This window comes from Hyperolius riggenbachi, chromosome 7, assembly GCF_040937935.1.
Source record: "Hyperolius riggenbachi isolate aHypRig1 chromosome 7, aHypRig1.pri, whole genome shotgun sequence".
NCBI lineage: Eukaryota > Metazoa > Chordata > Amphibia > Anura > Hyperoliidae > Hyperolius > Hyperolius riggenbachi.
In genome coordinates this window covers 118665636-118689979 of record NC_090652.1, presented here as the reverse complement: position 1 = coordinate 118689979, position 24344 = coordinate 118665636, and the positions used below count along the sequence as shown (strand labels likewise).

Genomic DNA, 24344 nt, shown 5'->3' with positions numbered 1-24344 from the left:
CAAAGACAGTTTGAAGTCTTTTGTAGTAGTCGATGAGGTTCTTTATTTTCTCAGATGGTAAAGCTGCCCATTCTTCCTGACAAAAAGCCTCCACTTCCTGTAAATTCTTGGGCTGTTTTGCATGAACTGCACATTAGAGGTCTCCTCAATGCTATTGAGGTCAGGAGACTAAGCTGGCCACTCCAGAACCTTCACTTTGTACTGTAGCCAATAACAGACTTGGCCTTGTGTTTTGGATTATTGTCATGTTTGAATGTCCAAGCACATCCAATGCTCTGCTTCCTGGCTGATGAGTGCAAATTTTCCTCCAGAATTTGATATCTCACTGCATTCATATTGCGATCAATACTGACCAAATTTCCTGTGCCTTTGTAGCTCACACATCCCCAAAACATCATCAATCCTCCATGTTTCACAGTAGGAATGGTGTAACTTTCATCTTAGGCTTTGTTGACTACTCTCCAAATGTAGCATTTATGGCTATGGCCAAAAAGTTCAATTTTATTCTCATCACTTTAAACACTTTGTGACAGAAGGTTTGAAAAACGAAGTTGGTCTTCTTAAAGGATACCCGAAGTGACATTTGACATGATAAGATAGACATGTGTGTACAGTGCCAAGCACACAAATAACTATGCTGTGTTCCTTTTTATTTCTTTCTCTGCCTGAAAGAGTTAAATGTCAGGTATGTAAGTGGCTGACTCAGTCCTGACTGACAGACAGGAAGTGACTACAGTGTGACCCTCTTTCTTGCTCTCAGAAGCCATTTTCTGCTAGGAAAAGGTTTTATAGTTGGAATTTCTGATCAGTGAGGGTCACACTGAGCGAGAAAGAGTGGTCCGCAACAAGGTCTCTCCACAGAAATCAATGGTTTATTTAGGACGTATCCTCACTGCAGAAAAAATGTAACAAAGGCTGACATGTTTCGGGCCATGTGGCCCTTAATCATAGCTCACTACACAGCTACTGCGTCTCAGTTTAAAATACAGGGAAAGGTGACACACACAGGTGTGGCAGAAGCCCAACCTCTCATAGGAGGAGCCTATATGCACATATAAGTAACCACTCCTGTGATAGTCACCGCCCCTTTGTAAAAGTGAAAAAAAAAACAACATTTAAAAGAATTTTAAAAACTCCATAAATGTATAAAACCGAGAAGAAAACAAATAAAGAACATTCTACAAGGAGGAGTACACAATATAATACAAGATTCTTTTGTTTGTTTAGTTTTTGCAAATACCCCAAAGGCCCATTGCTTACAGATATGGTGTCCCATAACATATGAATAAAACAAAGACAATGGCCTCAATTCACTAAACTTATCTCCTGTCTTTAATAACTCTTCTAGAGTTGTTACCATGGTGATAAGGCATGTAGTATTCAGGAAACATTTTACCTCAGGCAAGCCTAAAGTTAACTCTTCTGTCTTTAAATTAACTCTCCAATCCTTAAAATAACTCCAGAGTTAAAGACAGGCTGTTAATTAGCTGCATGTGAAAATAACTACAGAGGAGGTAAATTAACTACAGAGGAGGTAAATTAACTACAGGAGAGGTAACTTAACCACTTGAGGACCACAGTCTTTTTGCCCCTTAAGGACCAGAGCCTTTTTCTCCATTCAGACCACTGCAGCTTTCACGGTTTATTGCTCGGTCATACAATCTACCACCTAAATGAATTTTACCTCCTTTTCTTGTCACTAATACAGCTTTCTTTTGGTGCTATTTGATTGCTGCTGCGAGTTTTACTTTTTATTATATTCATCAAAACAGACATGAATTTTGTCAAAAAAATGACTAACTTTCTGTGCTGACATTTTTCAAATAAAGTAAAATTTCCTATACATTTGAGCGCGAAAGTTATTCTGCTACATGTCTTTGATAAAAAAAAAAAACATTCAGTGTATCTTTATTGGATTGGGTAAAAGTTATAGCGTTTACAAACTATGGTGCCAAAAGTGAATTTTCCTATTTTCAAGCATCTCTGACTATTCTGACCCCCTGTCATGTTTCATGAGGTGCTAAAATTCCAGGATAGTATAAATACCCCCCAAATGACCCCATTTTGGAAAGAAGACATCCCAAAGTATTCACTGAGAGGCATGGTGAGTTCATAGAAGATTTTATTTTTTGTCACAAGTTAGCGGAAAATGACACTTTTAGACAAAAAAAAAAAAAGTTTCCATTTCTTCTAACTTGCGACAAAAAAAAAATGAAATCTGCCACGGACTCACTATGCTCCTCTCTGAATACCTTGAAGTGTCTTCTTTCCAAAATGGGGTCATTTGTGGGGTGTGTTCACTGTCCTGGCATTTTGGGGGGTGCCTAATTGTAAGCACCCCTGTAAAGCCGAAAGATGCTCATTGGACTTTGGGCCCCTTAGTGCAGTTAGGCTGCAAAAAAGTGCCACACATGTGGTATTGCCGTACTCAGGAGAAGTAGTGTAATGTGTTTTGGGGTGTATTTTTACACATACCCATGCTGGGTGGGAGAAATCTCCGTAAATGACAATTTTTTGATTTTTTTTTTTTTACACACAATTGTCTATTTACAGAGATATTTCTCCCACTCAGCATGGGTATGTGTAAAAATACACCCCAAAAACACATTATACTACTTCTTCTGAGTACGGCGATACCACATGTGTGGCACTTTTTTGCACCCTAACTGCGCTAAGGGGCCCAAAGTCCAATGAGTACCTTTAGGATTTCACAGGTCATTTTGCGACATTTGGTTTCAAGACTACTCCTCACGGTTTAGGGCCCCTAAAATGCCAGGGCAGTATAGGAACCCCACAAATGTCCCCATTTTAGAAAGAAGACACCCCAAGGTATTCCGTTAGGAGTATGGTGAGTTCATAGAAGATTTTATTTTTTTGTCACAAGTTAGCGGAAAATGACACTTTGTGAAAAAACACAATTAAAATCAATTTCCGCTAACTTGTGACAAAAAATAGGAGTATGGTGAGTTCATAGAAGATTTTATTTTTTGTCACAATCTGAGCGTGTAGGCGGGTGATTGGGTGCCCGCAAGGGGCAGATTAGGGTCTGATCTGATGGGTAACAGTGACAGGTGGTGATAGGGGGTAATTGATGGGTGATTGATGGGTGATTGACAGGTGATCAGGGGGGATAGATGCATACAGTACACGGGGGGGGGGGGGGGGGGGTCTGGGGAGAATATGAGGGGTGGGGGGGTGATCAAGAGGGAGCAGGGGGCAGTTTAGGGTTAAAAAAAAATAGCGTTTTTAGATAGTGACAGGGAGTGATTGATGGGTGATTAGGGGGGTGATTGGGTGCAAACAGGGGTCTGGGGGGTAGGCAGGGGGGGGTCTGAGGGGTGCTATGGGCGATCAGGGGGCAGGGGGGGGAGAAATCAGTGTGCTTGGTGCAGACTAGGGTGGCTGCAGCCTGCCCTGGTGGTCCCTCGGACACTGGGATCACCAGGGCAGGAGGCAGCAAGTATAATAGGCTTTGTATACATTACAAAGCCTATTATACTATTTACATGCGGCGATCCAGGTGCTAGTAACCCGCCGGCGCTTCCGAACGGCCGGCGGGTTACAGCGTGAGGGGGGCGGAGCCAGTCGCCGCCGGCTGATTGCGCCACTAATGACGCGATCGCCGCATAACCACGCCTGCCGCCGCCTCCGCCGATGGGCGTATTGCGGTCGTTTGGGCCCAGTCTTTGCCGCCGCCCATCGGCTGGGGGCGGTCGGCAAGTGGTTAAGGAATGAAGAGGTAAGATAACTCTCTCACCTGTGGAGGTAAGTTTTCTCTTGCCTTATTATCTCTAGCATGATCTTAGTGAATTGAGGCCAATAACTCAAATCTAGTACATGGCTTCAACTCGTGACCAAAGCTAGATCCCATCTAGCATTGAGTCCTTTCGGGGCTCTGGTCCCCAAGCGAAAAATCCATAGTGCCTCCCTTTTACGGATTACTGCCAGTAGGTCCCCTCCTCTTTTGGGCAGAAATACTCTTTCTACACCCTGAAAGGAAAAACCAGACATGTCACCTCCATGTGCGTTTCTAAAATGTTTGGCAACATTTGAAACATTCCTGGTGGACCAGGATGCCCCCAGATAATGCTCGGAAATTCTGGCTTTAAGGGGTCTTGTGGTACAGCCCACATACTGCAATGAGCATAAATTGCATGTTACCATATAAATGACATTGCTGGTATTACAATTGATATGTTTCAATGTACATTTATATCCATTTGATAGGGACTCTACTAGCTGTGATCTGTGATGCACCATACAATAATGACAGGAAGGGATACCGCACCTATAGGATCTTTTAGTAGTGAGCCATGTAGGGGGTCTGTCTATGGAGCCAAATAATCTTGGAGACAAAATGCTACCAAGTGTTGGTGCTCGCCTGCTAGCGAAATTAACACCCTACCGTAAAAAGGGCTGCAAGTAGTCATCACCCTCCAAGATAGGTAAATATTTGGCAATACGTTGAACCTCTCGAAACTCTGAGCTATACGTGGTGACGAACACAGGCCTCGCCACAGCACTGGCTCCAGAGGCAGACCCCCGCACCAGTCGGTCCCTCGGGATCGAGAGGGCCCGTTGCTTTCCCTTCTCTATTGCCCATCTAGGGTACCCCCTCTCATATAAGCGTCTTTCAGTTATAGAGAACTCTTGTTGTAGAGTGAAATCATCAGAGCAATTCCGGCGTGCCCGAATAAATTCACCCACCGGAATCACTCGGATGGTATGCGCTGGATGACAGCTGTTGGCTCGCAATGTCGAATTACCAGCACACTGCTTCCTATATGTCTTCGTGTGTATGGTGTTGGATTGCAAGCAGCCTGTCACTGTCAAATCCAAATAGTCTATAGAGGACTGATGCCATGTATGTGTAAACTGCAGATTACATTGATTGTCATTGAGGGAAGACATGAAAGTATCGACCAAAGTTGAGTCTCCCCTCCAGACAATCAAGATATCATCGATAAATCTCCCGTACCACGCAATACAGTTCCATAGGTGCCCCCCCCCCCCCCCCAAGATGTGGAATTCCTCCCACCATCGCATATAAAGATTGGCCAGGGATGGTGAGAATGTGGCACCCATTGATGCCCCACACCTCTGGAGGTAGAAGGCACCATCGAACATGAAATAATTGCGGGTCAGGAGATAATCTGCAGCACCACAGATGAACACCCAAAGATCCACAGAGTATTGTGAATATCTTTCTAGATGGTACTGGAGGGCTGTCAAGGCCAAATAGTGGGGTATACATGAATACAGGACTTTAACATCAATTGTAAGCCAACTGCAATTGGCCCCCCATTTGACTCCCTCCAAACTTGCCAACAGATGTTTAGTATCTGGAGTCACTTCCTGTCTGTGTCAGGACTGAGTCAGCCACTTACATACCCGATATTTAGCAGAGAGAGCACCAAACACCGCTCACTCAGACTAGGACAGTGCTGGAACCAGGAAGGCCAAATCCAGAGATCAGTAGCAAAAAGAGAGGGTCCGCTCGTGTCCTTAAATGAATCCTTTATTGTAACATATCCAAGATCAACACCAAATCACGCATCAGCAGCTGACATGTTTCAGACCTACTGGTCCTTAATCATAGCTAAAGTGAAGGTGACACAAAGTACCCATATATACCCACCCCCTGTGAGGGGGGGCGGCCCTGAATATCAGGGATACGCCCTCAAACTCCATAGATAGGAGGGGATATTTACAAAAACCCATGGGTATGGGGTTGCAAGAGTAAAAATATAATCGGAGGGTCAAAACAATTTGTTTGTATCGCAAGACCCCTCAAATAACAGCCCCAATCAAATATTATATAAAAAATATTGATTAAAATCAACTATGCATACAGGTACAAATTTTAAGAGAAAGAAAAAAGAGCGGGCTCATGAGCAATGTTATGTAATCAGAGCTAAATCCCATCGGGAATTCAGACCTTGAGGGAGCCTCGTACCCAACCTAAAAATCCACAAGGCCTCACGGCTTTTCAACCGTTTGGATGCATCACCACCCCTCACATTCCATGAAATCCTTTCTAGGCCATGAAAAGAGAAAGAGGACATGTCGCCCTGATGTACTTGGCGAAAATGCTTCGCCACATGCGACACATTTGAACTTAACCACCCAGGGCCGCAGTAATGTTCTCCAATCCTGGCACGCAGAGGTCTGGTGGTGCACCCCACATATTGCAGGGCACAAGCGCTGCAAGTCACCAGATATATAACGTAACGGGTGCCACAGTTGATAAACTGTTTTATGGGAAATCTGCGACCATTAGAGGCAGAGATAGCCTCCTGGGTCCGGGTATGGACATTGCAGTAATGACAGGTCCTAACACCACAGCGGTAAGAACCTATGGTGTTAAGCCAGGTGGGGACCCTCGGCCTAGAGTTGTAGAGACTTGGGGATAAGGATTGGGCCAGGGTGGGGGCACGCCTACTAGCAAATCTTACCCCCTGCTGCAGGACACCACGTAGATCCTCATCACCCTCTAGAATAGGGAGATATTTTTTCAGAATCGAAACAATCTTGTTATACTCAACACTATATGTTGTCACGAATGTGGGTTTAGGATTGTTTCTGGTGTCACTCCGACCAACACCCTCCAAAAGTAGGTCTCTATCCCTAGAGCTGGCCCGCATTTTGCCCCTCCTAATCATCCATTCTAGGTACCCCCTTTCCCGCAGTCTCCCCTCCACCTTCTCAAACTCATCACCGAGCCAAGCTGCCTCCGAGCAGTTGCGGCGGGCTCTAATAAATTCCCCGACGGGGACCCCGCGAATAGTATGCATTGGATGACAGCTAGTGGCTCGGAGGGTGGTATTCCCGCTACAGGATTTCCGGTATGTTTTAGTCTGTACTGTCCCTCTAATAGGGTCACCCACCAAGGTAATATCTAAATAGTCAATGGAAGTAGCATGCCAACTGGAGGTAAACTGTAGATTGAGAGCATTGGAGTTGAGATAACTCAAGAAAGCGGGGATGTCACTGGGTGCCCCCCTCCACACCAGGAGAAGGTCATCGATGTACCTCCCGTACCACGCAACACCCCCCAGAAGGCGGCTCCCACCCCCAAAGACGTAGCGCTCCTCCCACCACCCCATATAGAGGTTGGCCAGGGACGGGGAAAACTTGGCCCCCATGGAAGCGCCACGCCTCTGGAGGTAGAAGCCGCCATCAAACATGAAGTAATTGCGGGCCAGGAGGTACTCGACAGCCAAACAAATGAAGGTCCGAAGATCTTCGGAGTAGGCAGAGTATCTATTTAGATGGTATCTAATAGCTTCTATGGCGGGACCATGAGGTATACATGAGTAAAGGGCCCTGACATCATACCCGATATTTAACCATTTCAGGCAGAAAAAGAAAAAAGGAACACAGCACAGTTATTTGTGTGCTAGGCACTGTACATACACATGTCTTATCATGTCACATGTCACTTTGGGTATCCTTTAAAACAGAAGATATTTACAATTATTCAGGCTGGAGTAAGCTCTGAGAGGTCTCCCACTAAAATTGGTACCAGGGCTGTGGAGTCGGTACAAAAATCCTCCGACTCCTCAGGTTAGGATTCCACAGACTCCTCTAATTTGCATATTACAATCTTGTTGATTGAAAGTATGTAACATAAAATGCATCTCTTAACTGCCAACGCTTAGGAATTTTAAAAGACAACTGAACTGAAAGGGATAGTGAGGCTGCCATATTTATTCGCTTTTAAACAATACTAGTTACCTGGCTATCCAGCTGATCCTTTGCTTCTAATACTTTTACTCAGACTTAGGCATTCACATCATATGCACTTCAGTGTGCATTTGTAACCGCGTATAAGGTGGTAACATGCAAGAACGGCAGAAGGGTATAGACAGCCCTTCTGCCGTTCACATAAAATGCGCTGTGCAGCAGTACAATGCACTGTGATGCGCTTGCGTACTGCTGCATGCATTCTGCCCGCAAGCACAGAGCTGAGCCATTGACTGTCAATGGATGGGATCAGCAGTACAGCGGGTAGCAGCGCAGATGGCGTGCGATCGTATGCATTAAGTTCCAATCGCACGGTCATCTGCACTGCATAGATGTGAACGAGGCATAAAACGAGTCTGTGGTAAGAGTACTTGAAGGTACAGACAGGAACAAAGAACATCTATCATGCCCTAGGCAATGTAACTGTGGGTACATGTAAGAGTGATGTGCAGGTACTCTGCAGGGGAATAAGGAGATTCTTCCTCTATTACACATTCTTCATGTACAATCTGAACCAGGTTTATGGGTGATAGACAACACCTCTGTGTTCAATGTGCACAACATTCTCAGTGGATTCCCTACAGCTCTGTGGGGAGTGCATATGTAGAGTATTGTACTACTGTGTAACTTAAAGTAAACCTGAGACAGATGAAAGTTTTATACATACCTGGAGCTTCCCCCAGCCCCCTTCATGCTAATCAGTCCCTTGCTGTCCTTCTCCGCCACCTGGATCTTCTATGGGTCCAGGTACTTGAGCCAGTCGGGCGCAGTGCGCAAGCACACACTCCGCCACCAGGACCACATTACACCTGCGCAGAAGTATTGTGCAGATGCAGAACGCTCCTGGCTGTGGAAGCGGCACGCGGCCGGACTACGCCAACTGGCTGAATTACCGGGACTTATAGCAGAAGATCCAGGTGGTGGAGGAGGACAACAGTGAGGGACTGATTAGCCTGAAGGGGGCTGGAAGAAGCCCCAGGTATGTATAAAAAAATTTTTTTATTTTCATCCGTCTCAGGTACCCTTTAGTCACTAAACCAAATTTTATCAAATTATTTGATTTCATGAGCAAAAGGAGTGCATAAATTCAGGGCTGTGGAGTCGGAGTCGTGGAGTCGGGAGCCGTGGAGTCGGGCAATTTTGGGTGCCTGGAGTCAGAGTCAGGAAAAAATGCACCGACTTTGACTCCTAATGAATTTGTAACTGTAATTAAAATAGAAAATATGATAAAATGTTCTATTTCTCAGATAATAGTCATTAAAAATAATGTATATATACGGTATATATACAGTAATAGCTGTGCCTAGTCCACAAAAATGAAATAAACCAATCAAAATTAGTTACTTGTGCTGCTTCAATAAAGCAGTCCCCGTATTTTTAAGGTCAGATATACATATCTGATTGTGACTGTATATATGATGTGTACACAGGAATCTCTTATATATACTAAATAACATCTATGCTGTAAGAATAAAGCCTGATGTGTAGCTGTGTCACTAATAGAGATGGTCAATGAGATGGAAATAATTCTGCACTGATGCTGATTTATGCAAATGTATGCACTCCCTTTGCTGATGAAATCAAATAATTTGATATGTTAAAATTTGGTTTGGTGACTACAAATTAAAGGGTACCTGAGACGGATGAAAAGTAAAGTTTTATACATACCTGGGGCTTCCTCCAGCCCCCTACAGGCCAATCAGTCCCTTGCTGTCCTCCTCCACCACCCGGATCTTCTGCTATGAGTCCTGGTAATTCAGCCAGTCAGCGCTGTCCGGCCGCATGCCGCTCCCACAGCCAGGAACATTCTGCACCTGCGCAATAGTGCTGCACAGGTGTAGTATGCTCCTGGCGGCGGAGTATGTGCATGCGCACTACGCCAGACTGGCTCAAGTACCTGGACTCCGACTCATAGCAGAAGATCCAGGTGGTGGAGGAGGACAACGAGGGACTGATTATCCTGAAGGCGGCTGGAGGAAGCCCCAGGTAGGTATAAAACTTTAATTTCATCTGTCTCAGGTTTACTTTGTTACACAGTAGTACTATACTCTACATATGCACTCCCCACAGAGCTGCAGGGAATCCACTGAGAATGCTGTGCACATTGAACAGAGGTGTTGTCTGTCACCCATAAACCTGGTTCAGATTGTGCATGAAGAATGTGTAATAGAGGAAGAATCTCCTCATTCCCCTGCAGAGTACCTGCACATCATTCTTACATGTACCCACACTTACATTGCCTAGGGCCTGATAGATGTTCTTTGTTCCGGTTTGTACCTTTTACAAGTACTCTTACCAAGAACTAGTTTTAGTCTAAAGGGAATAAATATAGTAGTCTACATATCCTTCTCACTTCAGTTGTCTTGTAAAATTCCTAAGCGTTGGCAGTTAAGAGACGAATTTCGTGTTACATACTTTTAATTAACAAAATTGTAATATGCAAATTAGAGGAGTCGGAGTCGAGGAGTCAGAGTCGTTGGAATCCTAAACTGAGGAGTCAGAGTCGGAGTTGGTGGATTTTTTGGACTGACTCCACAGCCCTGCATAAATTTGCATAAAACAGCATCAACCCAGAATTATTTGCATTTTATTGACCATCTCTATTAGTGACACAGCTACACATCAGGCTTTATTCTTACAGCATAAATGTTATTTAGTATATATAAAAGATTCCTGTGTACACATCATATATACAGTCACAATCAGATACGTATATCTGACTTTAAAAATACGGGGACTGCTTTATTGAAGCAGCACAAGGAACTATTTTTGATTGATTTCATTTTTGTAGGCTAAGCCCAGCTATAAATGTATATATAATTTATGACGACTATTATCTGAGAAATAGAACATTCTATCATATTTTCTATGTTAATTACAGTTTAAATTCATTAGGAGTCGGTGCATTTTTTCCTGACTCCAACTCCAGGTACCCAAAAATTGCTCCGACAGACTCATTGACTCCACAGACCTGATTGGTACACATTCATATGATAAACGACAGCGAAATAAGAAACAATAGAAGGAAGTACCTGCCCTTGAGAGCTTACTGGTGAACAGATGGTAGGATCACTTTTTTATGTGGTTAGTTGATTAGGAGTGAATCAGTGTGAGCAGGCTCATGGCCAGCGACCTAGGGGTAACCTTGCATCATTGAGACAGTCTATGAAAATGTTCACTGATACCAAAGAGCAGCAAACAAGGAAATCTTTGCAGCTCTATTCCTCATTTCCTCTTTAACCACTTAACGACCGCCCACTGCACAGGGGCGGCCGGAAAGTGGATCCCGCAAGGACCGCCGCATGCACAGAGGCGGCAGTCCTTGTACGGGCATGGGCGGAGCGATCGAGTCATCCGTGACGCGATCTTCCACCGGGGATCGATGGCCGGGGACTTAGACTCCAGTCCCCGGCCAATTAGCAGCGCCGGCGGGCGGAGGAAATCCGCAATCGAGCTAAATTAAGTGTATAAAGCACTTTGCTAGGTAAACAAAGTGCTTTATACACGCTTCCTCCTCGCCTCGTGGTCTCATTGTTCCAGAGACCACCAGCGAGGAGGAAGCAGTAGTAAGTATGCACCACACTTTTTGCCCACAGCCCCCCTGATCTCCCACCCCAGCCTTCAGACCCCCCCTGCCCACCCCCCAGAACACTGTTTGCACCCAATCACCCCCCTAATCACCCATCAATCACTCCCTGTCACTATCTGTAAATGCTATTTATTTTTTTATGCCCTAAACTGCCCCCTGCTCCCTCCTGATCACCCCCCACCCCTCAGATTCTCCCCAGACCCCCCCCCCCCCCCCCCCGTGTACTGTATGCCTCTATCCCCCTTGTAACAACCCACTGATCACCTATCAATCACTCATCAATCACCGATCAATCACCCCCTGTCACTGTTACCCATCAGATCAGACCCTAATCTGCCCCTTGCGGGCACCCAATCACCCGCCTACACGCTCAGATTGCCCTCAGACCCCCCCCCTTATCAATTCGCCGGTGCATTACTTACATCTGTTCTTCCCTGTAATAACCCACTGATCACCTGTCAATCACCCATCAATCACCCCCTGTCACTGCCACCCATCAATCAGCCCCTAACCTGCCCCTTGCGGGCAATCTGATCACCCACCCACACCAATAGATTGCGCGCAGATCCGACGTCAGATCACCTCCCAAGTGCATCGTTTATATCTGTTCTCTACCCTAAACACCCACTAATTACCCATCAATCACCCCCTGTCACTGCTACCTATCAGATTAGACCCCTATCTGCCCCTAGGGCACTCAATCACCCGCCCACACCCTCCGCCCACACCCTCAGAACGCCCTCGGACACCAGCCCTGATTACCTCGCCAGTGCATTGCTTGTATCTATTCCCCCCTCTAATCACACCTTGAGACACCCATCAATCACCTCCCCCTAGCACCCCTACCCATCAGATCAGGCCCTAATTTGCCCCGTGTGGGCTCCTGATCACTCGGCCAAACCCTCAGATCCCCCTCAGACCCCCTTTCCGATACACTCCCCAGTGCATTGATTGCATCTATTTTCCCCTCTAACCACCCCCTGAGACACCCATCAATCACCTCCTGTCACCCCCCTAGCACTCCTATCCAGCAGATCAGGCCCAATACAGCCTGTCATCTAGAAGGCCACCCTGCTTATGACCGGTTCCACAAAATTCGCCCCCTCATAGACCACCTGTCATCAAAATTTGCAGATGCTTATACCCCTGAACAGTCATTTTGAGACATTTGGTTTCCAGACTACTCACGGTTTTGGGCCCGTAAAATGCCAGGGCGGTATAGGAACCCATTTTAGAAAAAAGACACCCCAAGGTATTCTGTTAGGTGTATGACGAGTTCATAGAAGATTTTATTTTTTGTCACAAGTTAGCGGAAATTGATTTTTAATTGTTTTTTTTTTTTCACAAAGTGTCATTTTCTGCTAACTTGTGACAAAAAATAAAATCTTCTATGAACTCGCCATACACCTAACGGAATACCTTGGGGTGTCTTCTTTCTAAAATGGGGTCACTTGTGGGGTTCCTATACTGCCCTGGCATTTTAGGGGCTCTAAACCGCGAGGAGTAGTCTAGAAAACAAATGCCTCAAAATGACCTGTGAATAGGACGTTGGGCCCCTTAGCGCACCTAGGCTGCAAAAAAGTGTCACACATGTGGTATCGCCGTACTCAGGAGAAGTAGTATAATGTGTTTTGGGGTGTATTTTTACAAATAACCATGCTGGGTGGGAGAGATCTCTCTGTAAATGGACAATTGTGTGTAAAAAAAAAAAAAAAAAAAATCAAACAATTGTCATTTACAGAGATATTTCTCTCACCAAGCATGAGTATGTGTAAAAATACACCACAAAACACATTATACTACTTCTCCTGAGTACGGCGGTACCACATGTGTGGCACTTTTTTTACACCCTAAGTGCGCTAAGGGGCCCAAAGTCCAATGAGTACCTTTAGGCTTTCACAGGTCATTTTGCGACATTTGGTTTCAAGACTACTCCTCACGGTTTAGGGCCACTAAAATGCCAGGGCAGTATAGGAACCCCACAAATGACCCCATTCCGCCGTACTCAGGAGAAGTAGTATAATGTGTTTTGGGGTGTATTTTTACAAATAACCATGCGGAGTTGGAGAAATATCTCTGTAAATGGACAATTGTGTGTAAAAAAAAAAAATCAAACAATTGTCATTTACAGAGATATTTCTCCCACCCAGCATGGGTATGTGTAAAAATACACCCCAAAAAACACATACTACTTCTCCTGAGTACGGCAATACCACATGTGTGGCACTTTTTTGCAGCCTAACTGTGCTAAGGGGCCCAAAGTCCAATGAGCACGTTTAGGCTTTACAGGGGTGCTTACAATTAGGCACCCCCCAAAATGCCAGGACAGTAAACACACCCCACAAATGACCCCATTTTGGAAAGTAGACCCTTCAAGGTATTCAGAGAGGAGCATAGTGAGTCCGTGGCAGATTTCATTTTTTTTTTTGTCGCAAGTTAGCAGAAATGGAAATTTTTTTTTTCTTTTTTGTCATAAAGTGTCATTTTCCGCTAACTTGTGACAAAAAAGAAAATCTTCTATGAACTCACCATGCCGCTCAGTGAATACTTTGGGATGTCTTCTTTCCAAAATGGGGTCATTTGGGGGGTATTTATACTATCCTGGAATTCTAGCCCCTCATGAAACATGACAGGTGGTCAGAAAAGTCATAGATGCTACAAAATGGGAAAATTCACTTTTTGCACCATAGTTTGTAAACGCTATAACTTTTACCTAAACCAATCAATATAGGCTGAATGGGTTTTTTTTAATTAAAAACATTTTTGTCCACATTTTTCGTGCTGCATGTATACAGAAATTTTACTTTCTTTGAAAAATGTCAGCACAGAAAGTTAAAAAAAAAATTTTTTTTGGACAAAATTCCATGTCTTTTTTGATGAATATAATAAAAAGTAAAAATCGCAGCAGCAATCAAATAGCACCAAAAGAAAGCTTTATTAGTGACAAGAAAAGGAGCCAAAATTCATTTAGGTGGTAGGTTGTATGAGCGAGCAATAAACCGTGAAAGCTGCAGTGGTCTGAATGGAATAAAAGGTTCTGGTCCTTAAGGGGGGTAAAGCCTACGGTCCTCAAGTGGTTAATGTACTGGGGGAAAAATGGATCAATCAATAATTGCCCACTATTGGCAATAGCTTCACACTGTTCCGTTTTACGGTTTAGACAAATAAAACCAAATAGTGCAGCAGTTTCCCCATGACGTTCCCAATGATTCCCGACGCAAAGTAGCCATGCCAACAAATCACGGCTTTGCTTTCATTTCTGGACCTAGAAGTGTGAAACTGAAGCAGACAGACACTTTCCTCCTGAGCCTTTATGTTAATTAAGCTCTAGCTTGTTACTTGCCATATCCCAGTTTAAGTCAGAATTATGGAAGTAATGCATAGCAAATTTGCAGTGACTAGAAAATGAGAGAGCTGATCTTTTTGGAGCATAATCCTGCTCTGTAAACACAGCCATTCTCTATCCCAAGTCTCTGAGGACTGGATGGGATTAGATTTGACAAATGTCACACTTCATATAAAAATCCTTCACTTCACATGATGAGCAAAGAAAAAAAAAAAATAGATTTAAAATTAAACTGGGTCAGCTGTACTTGCATACTGCAGTACAAGCTGAGGTTTATGGTTAACTCTAAAAGATGCAACATACTTCAGTATACGGTCTTAGGTCCATAGGTCATGTTTTAAATAGAATTTCCAAGTACATTAGTGTACACAGATATGATGTTATCTGTGAGATCATAAACAAACCACGAGTTAAAAATGTCCCAGGTCATACAAATATTAGTCACATGACGGAAGCTCACGAGAAGTGATGAAGCAAAACACTGCATTAGTGGCATGGATTCTTAAAAGTAAAACTGAAGCAAGGGAGTAATAAAAAAAAAAAATTGGAGAGGGAAGGCTCTGGAGCCTATAGAGCCTCCGCCAGTCCTGTCTCTGTGTTCTCGTTCCAGCGTTGTCACCCCCGCTACATGGCTATATAGTGTAGCGGTTAAGGGCTCTGCCTCTGATGTAGGAGTCCTGGGTTCAAATCCTGGCTCTTCCTACTCAGTAAGCCAGCACCTATTCATTAAGGAGTTCATTAGGCAAGTCTCCCTAACACTGCTACTGCCTACTGAGTGCGCTCTTGTGGCTGCCTCGCAAGCGCTTGGATTCCGACAGGAGAAAGGCACTATACAAAAAAAATATTTTTTTATTATTACATGTATTACACCAAATGGTTAAATCCGCCTTCAGGGACTATCAGAAGGTTTCAGCAGCACTCGTGCGTTGAATACTTGCTTGCGCACACGCAGTACGGAACCTCCCATCTTCTTCAGGAGCACTTGGGGACAGGAGCGCTCCCTACGCCTTCTGAGGGATCCCAGAGGTGGCAAATGTAAAATGACAGACAGCATTGGAACAAAACACAGAGGACAGGAAAGGTTCTATAGAATCCAGAACCTTCCCTCTCCACGGGTATATTCCCCCCCCCCCCCGCTACACTTTTACATTAAAGTGAACCAGAGACGAAACACCTTCATGTATTTTACCATATAGATCAGTGGGAACATTACAGAAAACACTTACCCTGCTCTCGGTTTCATTCTTCTCTGCTCAGCCTGCCTGTTATCAGCCCTGATAAAATTCCGACTGAGCATTCAGTCTGGCTTTGCTCAGGAATAATTATAGCCAAGTCATTATAGCAGAGCCAGAAGGGGGCAGGCTTGGGCTTGAAAAGACATCAGAGAAGACAGACTCAGCTATAATGATTCCTGAGCAAAGCCAGACTGAATGCTCAGTCAGTGATTTTATCAGGGCTGATGAGAAGCAGGCTGAGCAATGAAGAATGAAAGAGCAGGGTAAGTGTTTTCTCTAATGTTCCCACTGATATACAGGATCTTCTCAAAAAATTAGCATATTGTGATAAAGTTCATTATTTTCTATAATGTACTGATAAACATTAGACTTTCATATATTTTAGATTCATTACACACAACTGAAGTAGTTCAAGCCTTTTATTGTTTTAATATTGATGATTTTGGCATACAGCTCATGAAAACCCAAATTTCCTATCTCAAAAAAATTAGCATATTTCATCCGACCAATAAAAGAAAAGTATTTTTAAAACAAAAAAAAGTCAACCTTCAAATAATTATGTTCAGTTATGCACTCAATACTTGGTTGGGAATCCTTTTGCAGAAATGACTGCTTCAATGCGGCGTGGCATGAAGGCAATCAGCCTGTGGCACTGCTCAGGTGTTATGGAGGACCAGGATGCTTCGATAGCGGCCTTAAGCTCATCCAGAGTGTTGGGTCTTGCGTCTCAACTTTCTCTTCACAATATCCCACAGATTCTCTATGGGGTTCAGGTCAGGAGAGTTGGCAGGCCAATTGAGCACAGTAATACCATGGTCAGTAAACCATTTACCAGTGGTTTTGGCACTGTCAGCAGGTGCCAGGTCGTGCTGAAAAATGAAATCATCTCCATAAAGCTTTTCAGCAGATGGAAGCATGAAGTGCTCCAAAATCTCCTGATAGCTAGCTGCATTGACCCTGCCCTTGATAAAACACAGTGGACCAACACCAGCAGCTGACATGGCACCCCAGACCATCACTGACTGTGGGTACTTGACACTGGACTTCAGGCATTTTGGCATTTCCCTCTCCCCAGTCTTCCTCCAGACTCTGGCACCTTGATTTCCGAATGACATGTAAAAGTTGCTTTCATCCGAAAAAAGTACTTTGGACCACTGAGCAACAGTCCAGTGCTGCTTCTCTGTAGCCCAGGTCAGGTGCTTCTGCCGCGGTTTCTGGTTCAAAAGTGGGTTCATGCTTCCATCTGCTGAAAAGCTTTATGGAGATGAAGATTTCTTTTTCAGCACGACCTGGCACCTGCTCACAGTGCCAAAACCACTGGTAAATGGTTTACTGACCATGGTATTACTGTGCTCAATTGGCCTGCCAACTCTCCTGACCTGAACCCCATAGAGAATCTGTGGGATATTGTGAAGAGAAAGTTGAGAGACGCAAGACCCAACACTCTGGATGAGCTTAAGGCCGCTATCGAAGCATCCTGGGCCTCCATAACACCTGAGCAGTGCCACAAGCTGATTGCCTCCATGCCACGCCGCATTGAAGCAGTCATTTCTGCAAAAGGATTCCTCACCAAGTATTGAGTGCATAACTGAACATAATTATTTGAAGGTTGAATTTTTTTGTTTTAAAAACACTTTTCTTTTATTGGCCGGATGAAATATGCTAATTTTTTGAGATAGGAAAATTGGGTTTTCATGAGCTGTATGCCAAACTTATCAATATTAAAACAATAAAAGGCTTGAAATACTTCAGTTGTGTGTATTTGAATAAAATATATGAAAGTCTAATGTTTATCAGTACATTACAGAAAATAATGAACTTTATCACAATATGCTAATTTTTTGAGAAGATCCTGTATATGGTAAAATACATGAGGGTGCTTCATCACTGGTTCACTTTAAAGGTTTACATAAGGGCTGTTTTATACAACATTAGATTTCGCTGCATTTTCCAAATGCATGTAAATTATAAAACAAGAATATTTGCAAAATTGAAATGGATTGAAAAAATTAAATTCACAGGTATACTTTTATACTGTTGGGATGCGATTACAATTTTGCATGGGAATCCAGCAAAAACGCATTGAAAAAACTACAACCAAATCACATTGCACAAAGCAGCCAGACACTTTCCTATGAAGGGGCTCCATATGGTCCCCAGGCCTCTAAACCTTCCAGGTATTCTACCACCCACATACACACATTCCTGCGATTCATTTGGAGACAAGTTAGATGCACCTGCAGAGCTTTCCACCCTGCTACTTCCAGTCATTGGCACATAGGGCCCTTTTCCACTAGCAGTCGCTAGCGTTCACGCTGAATGCTAGCGATTGCGATTCAGCAAATGTACAAAATTTCACGGCGATTTCCCTACGTTTGCGATCGCGATTTTGCTATGCTACGCACTGCATAGCAAAATCGAGGCAAAAATCGCTCCGCGGCGCGATCGAGTAAAAAAAAACAAAAAACAATCGCGGTAGTGGAAATTACCTACCGCGATTCCGATGTTAAAAAGCAAACTGTAGCGATTTTAAAATCACTAGCAGTTTGCGGTTTTTGCGATTAAGCAATCGCTCTAGTGGAAAAGGGCCCTAAAGGGGTGATAAAATGGCAGCAGAGATGTTAAAGCCCCTCCCCGGTACTTTCTCACTGGGCTGAATTGTAAAAAAAAAAAAAAAAATGGTAGGCATATCATCACGGAAAACTTGGCTGTGGAAAGGACTATACTGTAGAGGAAATAAGAGGACCCTGGTCTGGTGGGAGACTTCCTGGGAAAGAGCACGAAGTTCATTCACTAAATGAACAATTCATTCCAAATCCTTAGAGCTCCTTTTAAAGCAATCTCAGTATAGAAGTAATACGTTTATGGCTTCTTATACTGCCTGAGCCAGTTGTGAAACGCACCATTTGTTTTTGTCATTTCTACCTTAGCATGTGCACAATTTTCAATTCAAATTACATAAGCCAATCAGAACTTTATATATGTTACATCATGAAGGCGCCTATAACAACTTTTGTGCACTGACCTTGAGGGGGCTGCAGTTGTGTTGGGACAGACAGCGAGACTGTTGGGACCGATAAGGTAAACACATCTGCAGGTGACTGATTGGATGGAGTGTCTTCAGCCGGTGGTGTGAAGTCTATTTCATCATCAAAGTGATCTTCAAACTCCTTAAAAGAAAAGTGGATTGCATTAATTTTCCCACGGCCACAACAACATTACAGAATATACAGTGAAGATTACTACAGGAATACCTAGAATACAATTATGCCAATATCCACTCCATTAAAATTCAATTTCAAAACTTCTGCCACAAAAAAAATAAAGGTCTTCATAAGTTTTATCCTCACTACAGAGAACACAACGAAAAATGTTCCTTTATGGAGGCTGATGCTCTGAGATGGGCTGGGCACACCATTATCTCAAACACCAATTATGCCATTTATTCAATAGCAGAAATGTTCTTTTCTGCAAACTTAAAACTATGAATACAATTTTTCCTTATGCCATTTTTTTTGAATGCAGTGACTGATATATTACTATGTGGATCAGTTTGTTACTTATCCTCTAGTCTATAATAATCCCCATGTCCCTGCATCCTCCTTTGTCCCAGTGTCCGTGCGTTTGGCTTACCACGCATGCGCAGCACGTGGGCGGACGTTGGGACAACAGGGGTGGGCCGGGGGGGCATAGTTGTGTGTGTGCAGATGCATTTTGTGCCCGTGCGCGCACATGCATGTTGACCTGCGGGCATTGCGGTGGCGACAGGGGAGGGGGGTTGTGAGGGGAGAGGCCTGTCGCCCGTTATTGTTCCTGGCTCACTGAAATTACTCAATTTCAGTTTGTTTTTTGGATTCACAGTGATGTGTTGCATTACGCACAACTGGCACAGCCTCGCAGCGTTTTAAATGCCTGCCAGGCCACTATCTGTATGCCATTTTTATGTTCTCCCCATAACTTCATGAGTTTCCTCCTGTATCCCCAAAAACATACAGATAATTTGCTTCCCCTAAAATTGGCCCTAGACTAAGGGATACATACACGATTACATGATACATGCATACATACACATATGACTCTGGCAGGGATTAAATTGTGAGCCCCTCTAATGGACAGTTAACTGACAAGACAATATACTCTGCACAGCGCTGCGGAAGATGTCAGCGCTAAATAAATATTAAATAACGAGCATGAACTGCAATGGAGACTTGACATAGACTTTAATACAAAGCCGGCATGTAGAGAGTTAGGGCTCGTTTCCACTATTGCGGTGCAGAATCGCCTGGATTCCACCGCTGTTGAAATTGCATGAAATAGCATGCGGATGCGGATTTTTGTGCGTTTTTTGCCGCGAATTCGCATAGGTGAGGGTATATGCGAATTTAACCATGTCACTGCCTGTTTGAAGTTACATTGGTACCTATGCGAATTCGCATGAAAATTCGCATACCATAGCCGCATGCGAATTTCCTATTAAATATATTAGCGGCGATTCGCATGCATTCCACTCGCAAGCGAATTCGTTGGCTTTTTTGTGCGTTTACCGCTGAAAAAAACGCACCTCAACAACGCTACAGTGGAAACAGGCCCATCCACTTGCATTACATGTGCGAATCCGCATGCGTTGGACGCATGCGGATTCGCGATAGTGGAAACGAGCCCTCAGAATTCTTGTCTGGAATTCTACTTTAAAGTGACCCTGTGGTAAGGGGGATGTATAGCAGCTAGTAGAAGATCAGTAAAATGACTGATATTGTACTATTGTGCAGTGGAAATACAAATCGTAAAACTAAGGTATAATCTTACCGATATTTCACTAAACCCAACCCTATTCTAGGACACCTTTCTCTACAAATGCCCTTTCTCTACAAATGCCTAACCCTAATACAAACAGATTTCCCCACCCCTAACTAATCACCCCCACCCAACCCCCACTGATGCCCAATTCCAACTGATCTCCCCCATCAATGCCTAAAGGTCCGTACACACGCCGGACTGGAGGCAACGACGGGTCCGTCGTCACCTCCCGCTGGGTGGGCGTTCCAACGACAGTCCGGCGTGTACGCACGGTCGGCGGACTGTTACGGCTGCTTCTGAGCGATCCGCCCGGCGGATCGCTCAGAAGCAGCCGTATCAGTCCGCCAACCGTGCGTACACACGCCGGACTGTCGTTGGAACGCCCACACAGCGGGAGGTGACGACGGACCCGTCGTTGCCTCCAGTCCGGCGTGTGTACGGACCTTTAGGCATTGATGGGGGAGATCAGTTGGAATTGGGCATCAGTGGGGGTTGGGTGGGGGTGATTAGTTAGGGGTGGGGAAATCTGTTTGTATTAGGGTTAGGCATTTGTAGAGAAAGGGCATTTGTAGAGAAAGGTGTCCTAGAATAGGGTTGGGTTTAGTGAAATATCGGTAAGATTATACCTTAGTTTTACGATTTGTATTTCCACTGCACAATAGTACAATATCAGTCAGAGGATTTGATCTGCATAATTCTTTTGGATCAGTGGCTTCAATCATTGCAGGCATACGTTCAACAGGACAGCCAGAGAATAGGCTAAAAAGGAAATACATTTGCCAGTCATTAACTTCCTCTCACTACAGGGCGACTTTAAATAAATGCTTTTGGCATAATTCATTTTTACCTACTTGACCAGGATTTTATTTTTCACTGCCTCTACTCAGGCCTAGAACACTCAAAGGCTTCAATTCATCAAAGGCTGTTCGATACACCGCATTCGGTATTTTAGACTTTTTTTTGCCGATTGAACAAGATTTTAACAAGTGCGGTAGAAGTTCGGTTATTTACCGAAACCCATGGCTTCAATTCACAAAAACCTGTTCGGTAACAGCAGAGTAGTGTGGAGTTGTCCCTGTTTTGTTACATGCTGTTAGTGCAGTGACAGCATTACACAAGTAAAAGGCATCCCTTTAGAATGTACATGTTTGTTATACTGCCTCTGTTCCCTCTAAATCGATTAGTCTTTCTTAACATTGATTTAAATTGCCACAGCTTAGATTAACTTCCAGGAGACATTACACATGCCATGCTTAGGTGATTTCCCCACTAGCTCTTCTGCATCTTGAACCAGGAACCTAAAGGGTTAAACGGCCAAAGGGCAGCAGGGGAAACCTCTTTAGTTCGGGATCTCTCTCCACTGCCTGGGGTAGAAAAGCTTGACCCTTCTGAGAAGGCTTCGGATCCTATCACAGGGACTTACAGGAGAACGAGGCTGTTGCTATTGGCTCTCTGCTCCTGTCAGCCATAGCCAATCCCTCTCTGCTTCTGTGAGCCACAGTCTGCACACGGTTTTCGACATACTAGAGCTGCTGTTAATCATCAAACATGATGCTGGGCTTTACTACATGATGATCTTGATCAATTAACATTTGTTGAAGTGTTTACCGCACAAGTCGGTAATTTACCTCACTGCTTGATAATTTCAGATTGCCATGCGGTAACTGCTTGATAATTTCAGATTGCCATGCGGTAACAGCCTTGCCGAATTGACGTTTTACAAAATGCTCAGATAAATCAGCTTCTTTCAGCATTACCGATTGCAGTAATGCTTGATGAATTGAAGCCATTCTCTGTTAGAGGATTGTAGTCTAATGAACTGCATGATATGGTCATTTGTACGCATGTAAAAGCACAAGGGGCTGGAAAAGGAGGCATTTAGGCTACTAACTGGAGAAGGTAATCCTCATGAGTGCCTCGGTGCAATGTTCCTTCACTGGGCAAACTGAGAAGGGTGGACAGGTGGCAACAGTCATTACTGGCATCACCCGTCTGGTTTTATAGTGTAGCAGGTGTGAAAAAACAAGCATGGCTGAATGCAATTATAAATGTTGGCAGTTAAATCAATTCAGATGTAAGCCAAGGTTAAGAACAAACAAAAATCTCAATTTTTCTTACACATACATACAATTTAAAGACTGGTGCAGATACACCAGATACTGGTATACTTCACAACAATTAGATGGTCATCGCTCAGGCACTAAATTACCAGGAAGTCTCTAGTTCTTAAACCAGAAGCCTTCTGGAAATTATCTTGGCTTCCATCCACACATAATTACGTAATCTTCCAACTGTAGGGCCAATGTTCAAACTACAGCTCATTAATTCCTCCAGAAATTTCACCTCCCACATCACTCCTATGCTTCCCCTGCTGGACAATCCTGCCTTTCTTTTAGGAATGAATACGGCTAAGGAAAGGGAAATTCAAATCCTATCATTTTGCAAGCTTCAGCCACATTCTCAGATTTGGTGGGTCTAAGAGAAGGGATTGTGGCTAGATAAATGAAATTTTCATAGGAAACTAGTAAATAGCTTTGCTGCCCACAATTTAAATGCTGAACTCATCCTGACACACAGAACGCCAACACATATCAATTAGGTGTATTTACAGCTGAAGTTGGCAGTTCATCTTGTTCCAAACCATCTGTAGCTAAAGAAACGGTAACAAAGAGCAGGAAAAAAAACAACAATCCTTCCCATTTACACTGAAACTGATCCGCATTATGATGCAGGTAGTCCCCGACTTACGAACTGATATGATATAACTGATAGCGGATATGAACTAACTGAAAATGTGAAATTTGATTCTGTGGGAACATTTATTTTTTTTTTAACCACTTCAGCCCGAGAGCAATTTTCACATATAGGCGCTGCTCCCATTCATTTGCCAATAACTTTATTACTCCTTATCACAACTAAATGATCTATATATTTTTTTTTCAGGACAAATTCGGCTTTTAGTGTGTGTTCATTTTGTTTAGTAATCACCTTATTTTCTATGCATTTTAAAGGGAAAATAAGGGAAAAAGATGAAAAAAACAATTTCTCCATTTACATCCATTATAGCTTTAAATTAAACAGTGTTGACTAGAAGTTAAACCCACTAATTTTATTTGCTCATCCATCCTGGTTATTGCAGCATTTAGATTATGTTCCTAGCACAATGTATGGAGAGAATATTGTATTTGGAAATAAAGGTGTCTTTTTTCTGTTTTGTGTTTTTTGCTTTCTCATTGTACACTGTCGATGATTACAAGGCCTTATTTTGAAAAATAATAGTAATATACTCTTATGGCATACATATTTAAAAAGCCAGGTTCCTAAGGTAACAATATATGTTGTTTCTTTCATATTCTGTCACTTTGTTTTCATTTTACAAGTCTTTTATTTAGGTACAGCATATGCAAAAATGTAATTTCTTTTGATTCAGTTTGTGACTAAAAAAAATACAGGAGACATGTGCCTCAATCCTAAAACTCTTTAAACTCTATTCTACTACTTATCACGGTTAAAATGATACCACATATGTCTCTTGTAGTGTTGCTAAAACTTTCCCAAGTTTGATCATAATTCTGAAAATGACTTTTTATATTTGATTGAGTTTGTCCCTACCTATTTTTCATGTGACGTG

At 43.5% G+C, this 24344-nt stretch overlaps 1 protein-coding gene across 3 annotated transcripts in view; it reads right to left on the bottom strand.

The window, feature by feature from the left end:
* Positions 1-24344, bottom strand: part of LMTK2 (lemur tyrosine kinase 2) — a 212486-nt gene that overhangs the window by 129500 nt on the left and 58642 nt on the right. For all 3 annotated transcript variants that reach the window (XR_011022726.1, XR_011022727.1, XM_068244571.1), the window contains exon 3: positions 18942-19086. Coding sequence is in view for 1 of the 3 variants with exons in the window: in XM_068244571.1 (XP_068100672.1) it covers positions 18942-19086 (145 nt within the window). In the remaining 2 variants the exon portion in view is untranslated. The remainder of the gene's footprint in view (positions 1-18941; positions 19087-24344) is intronic.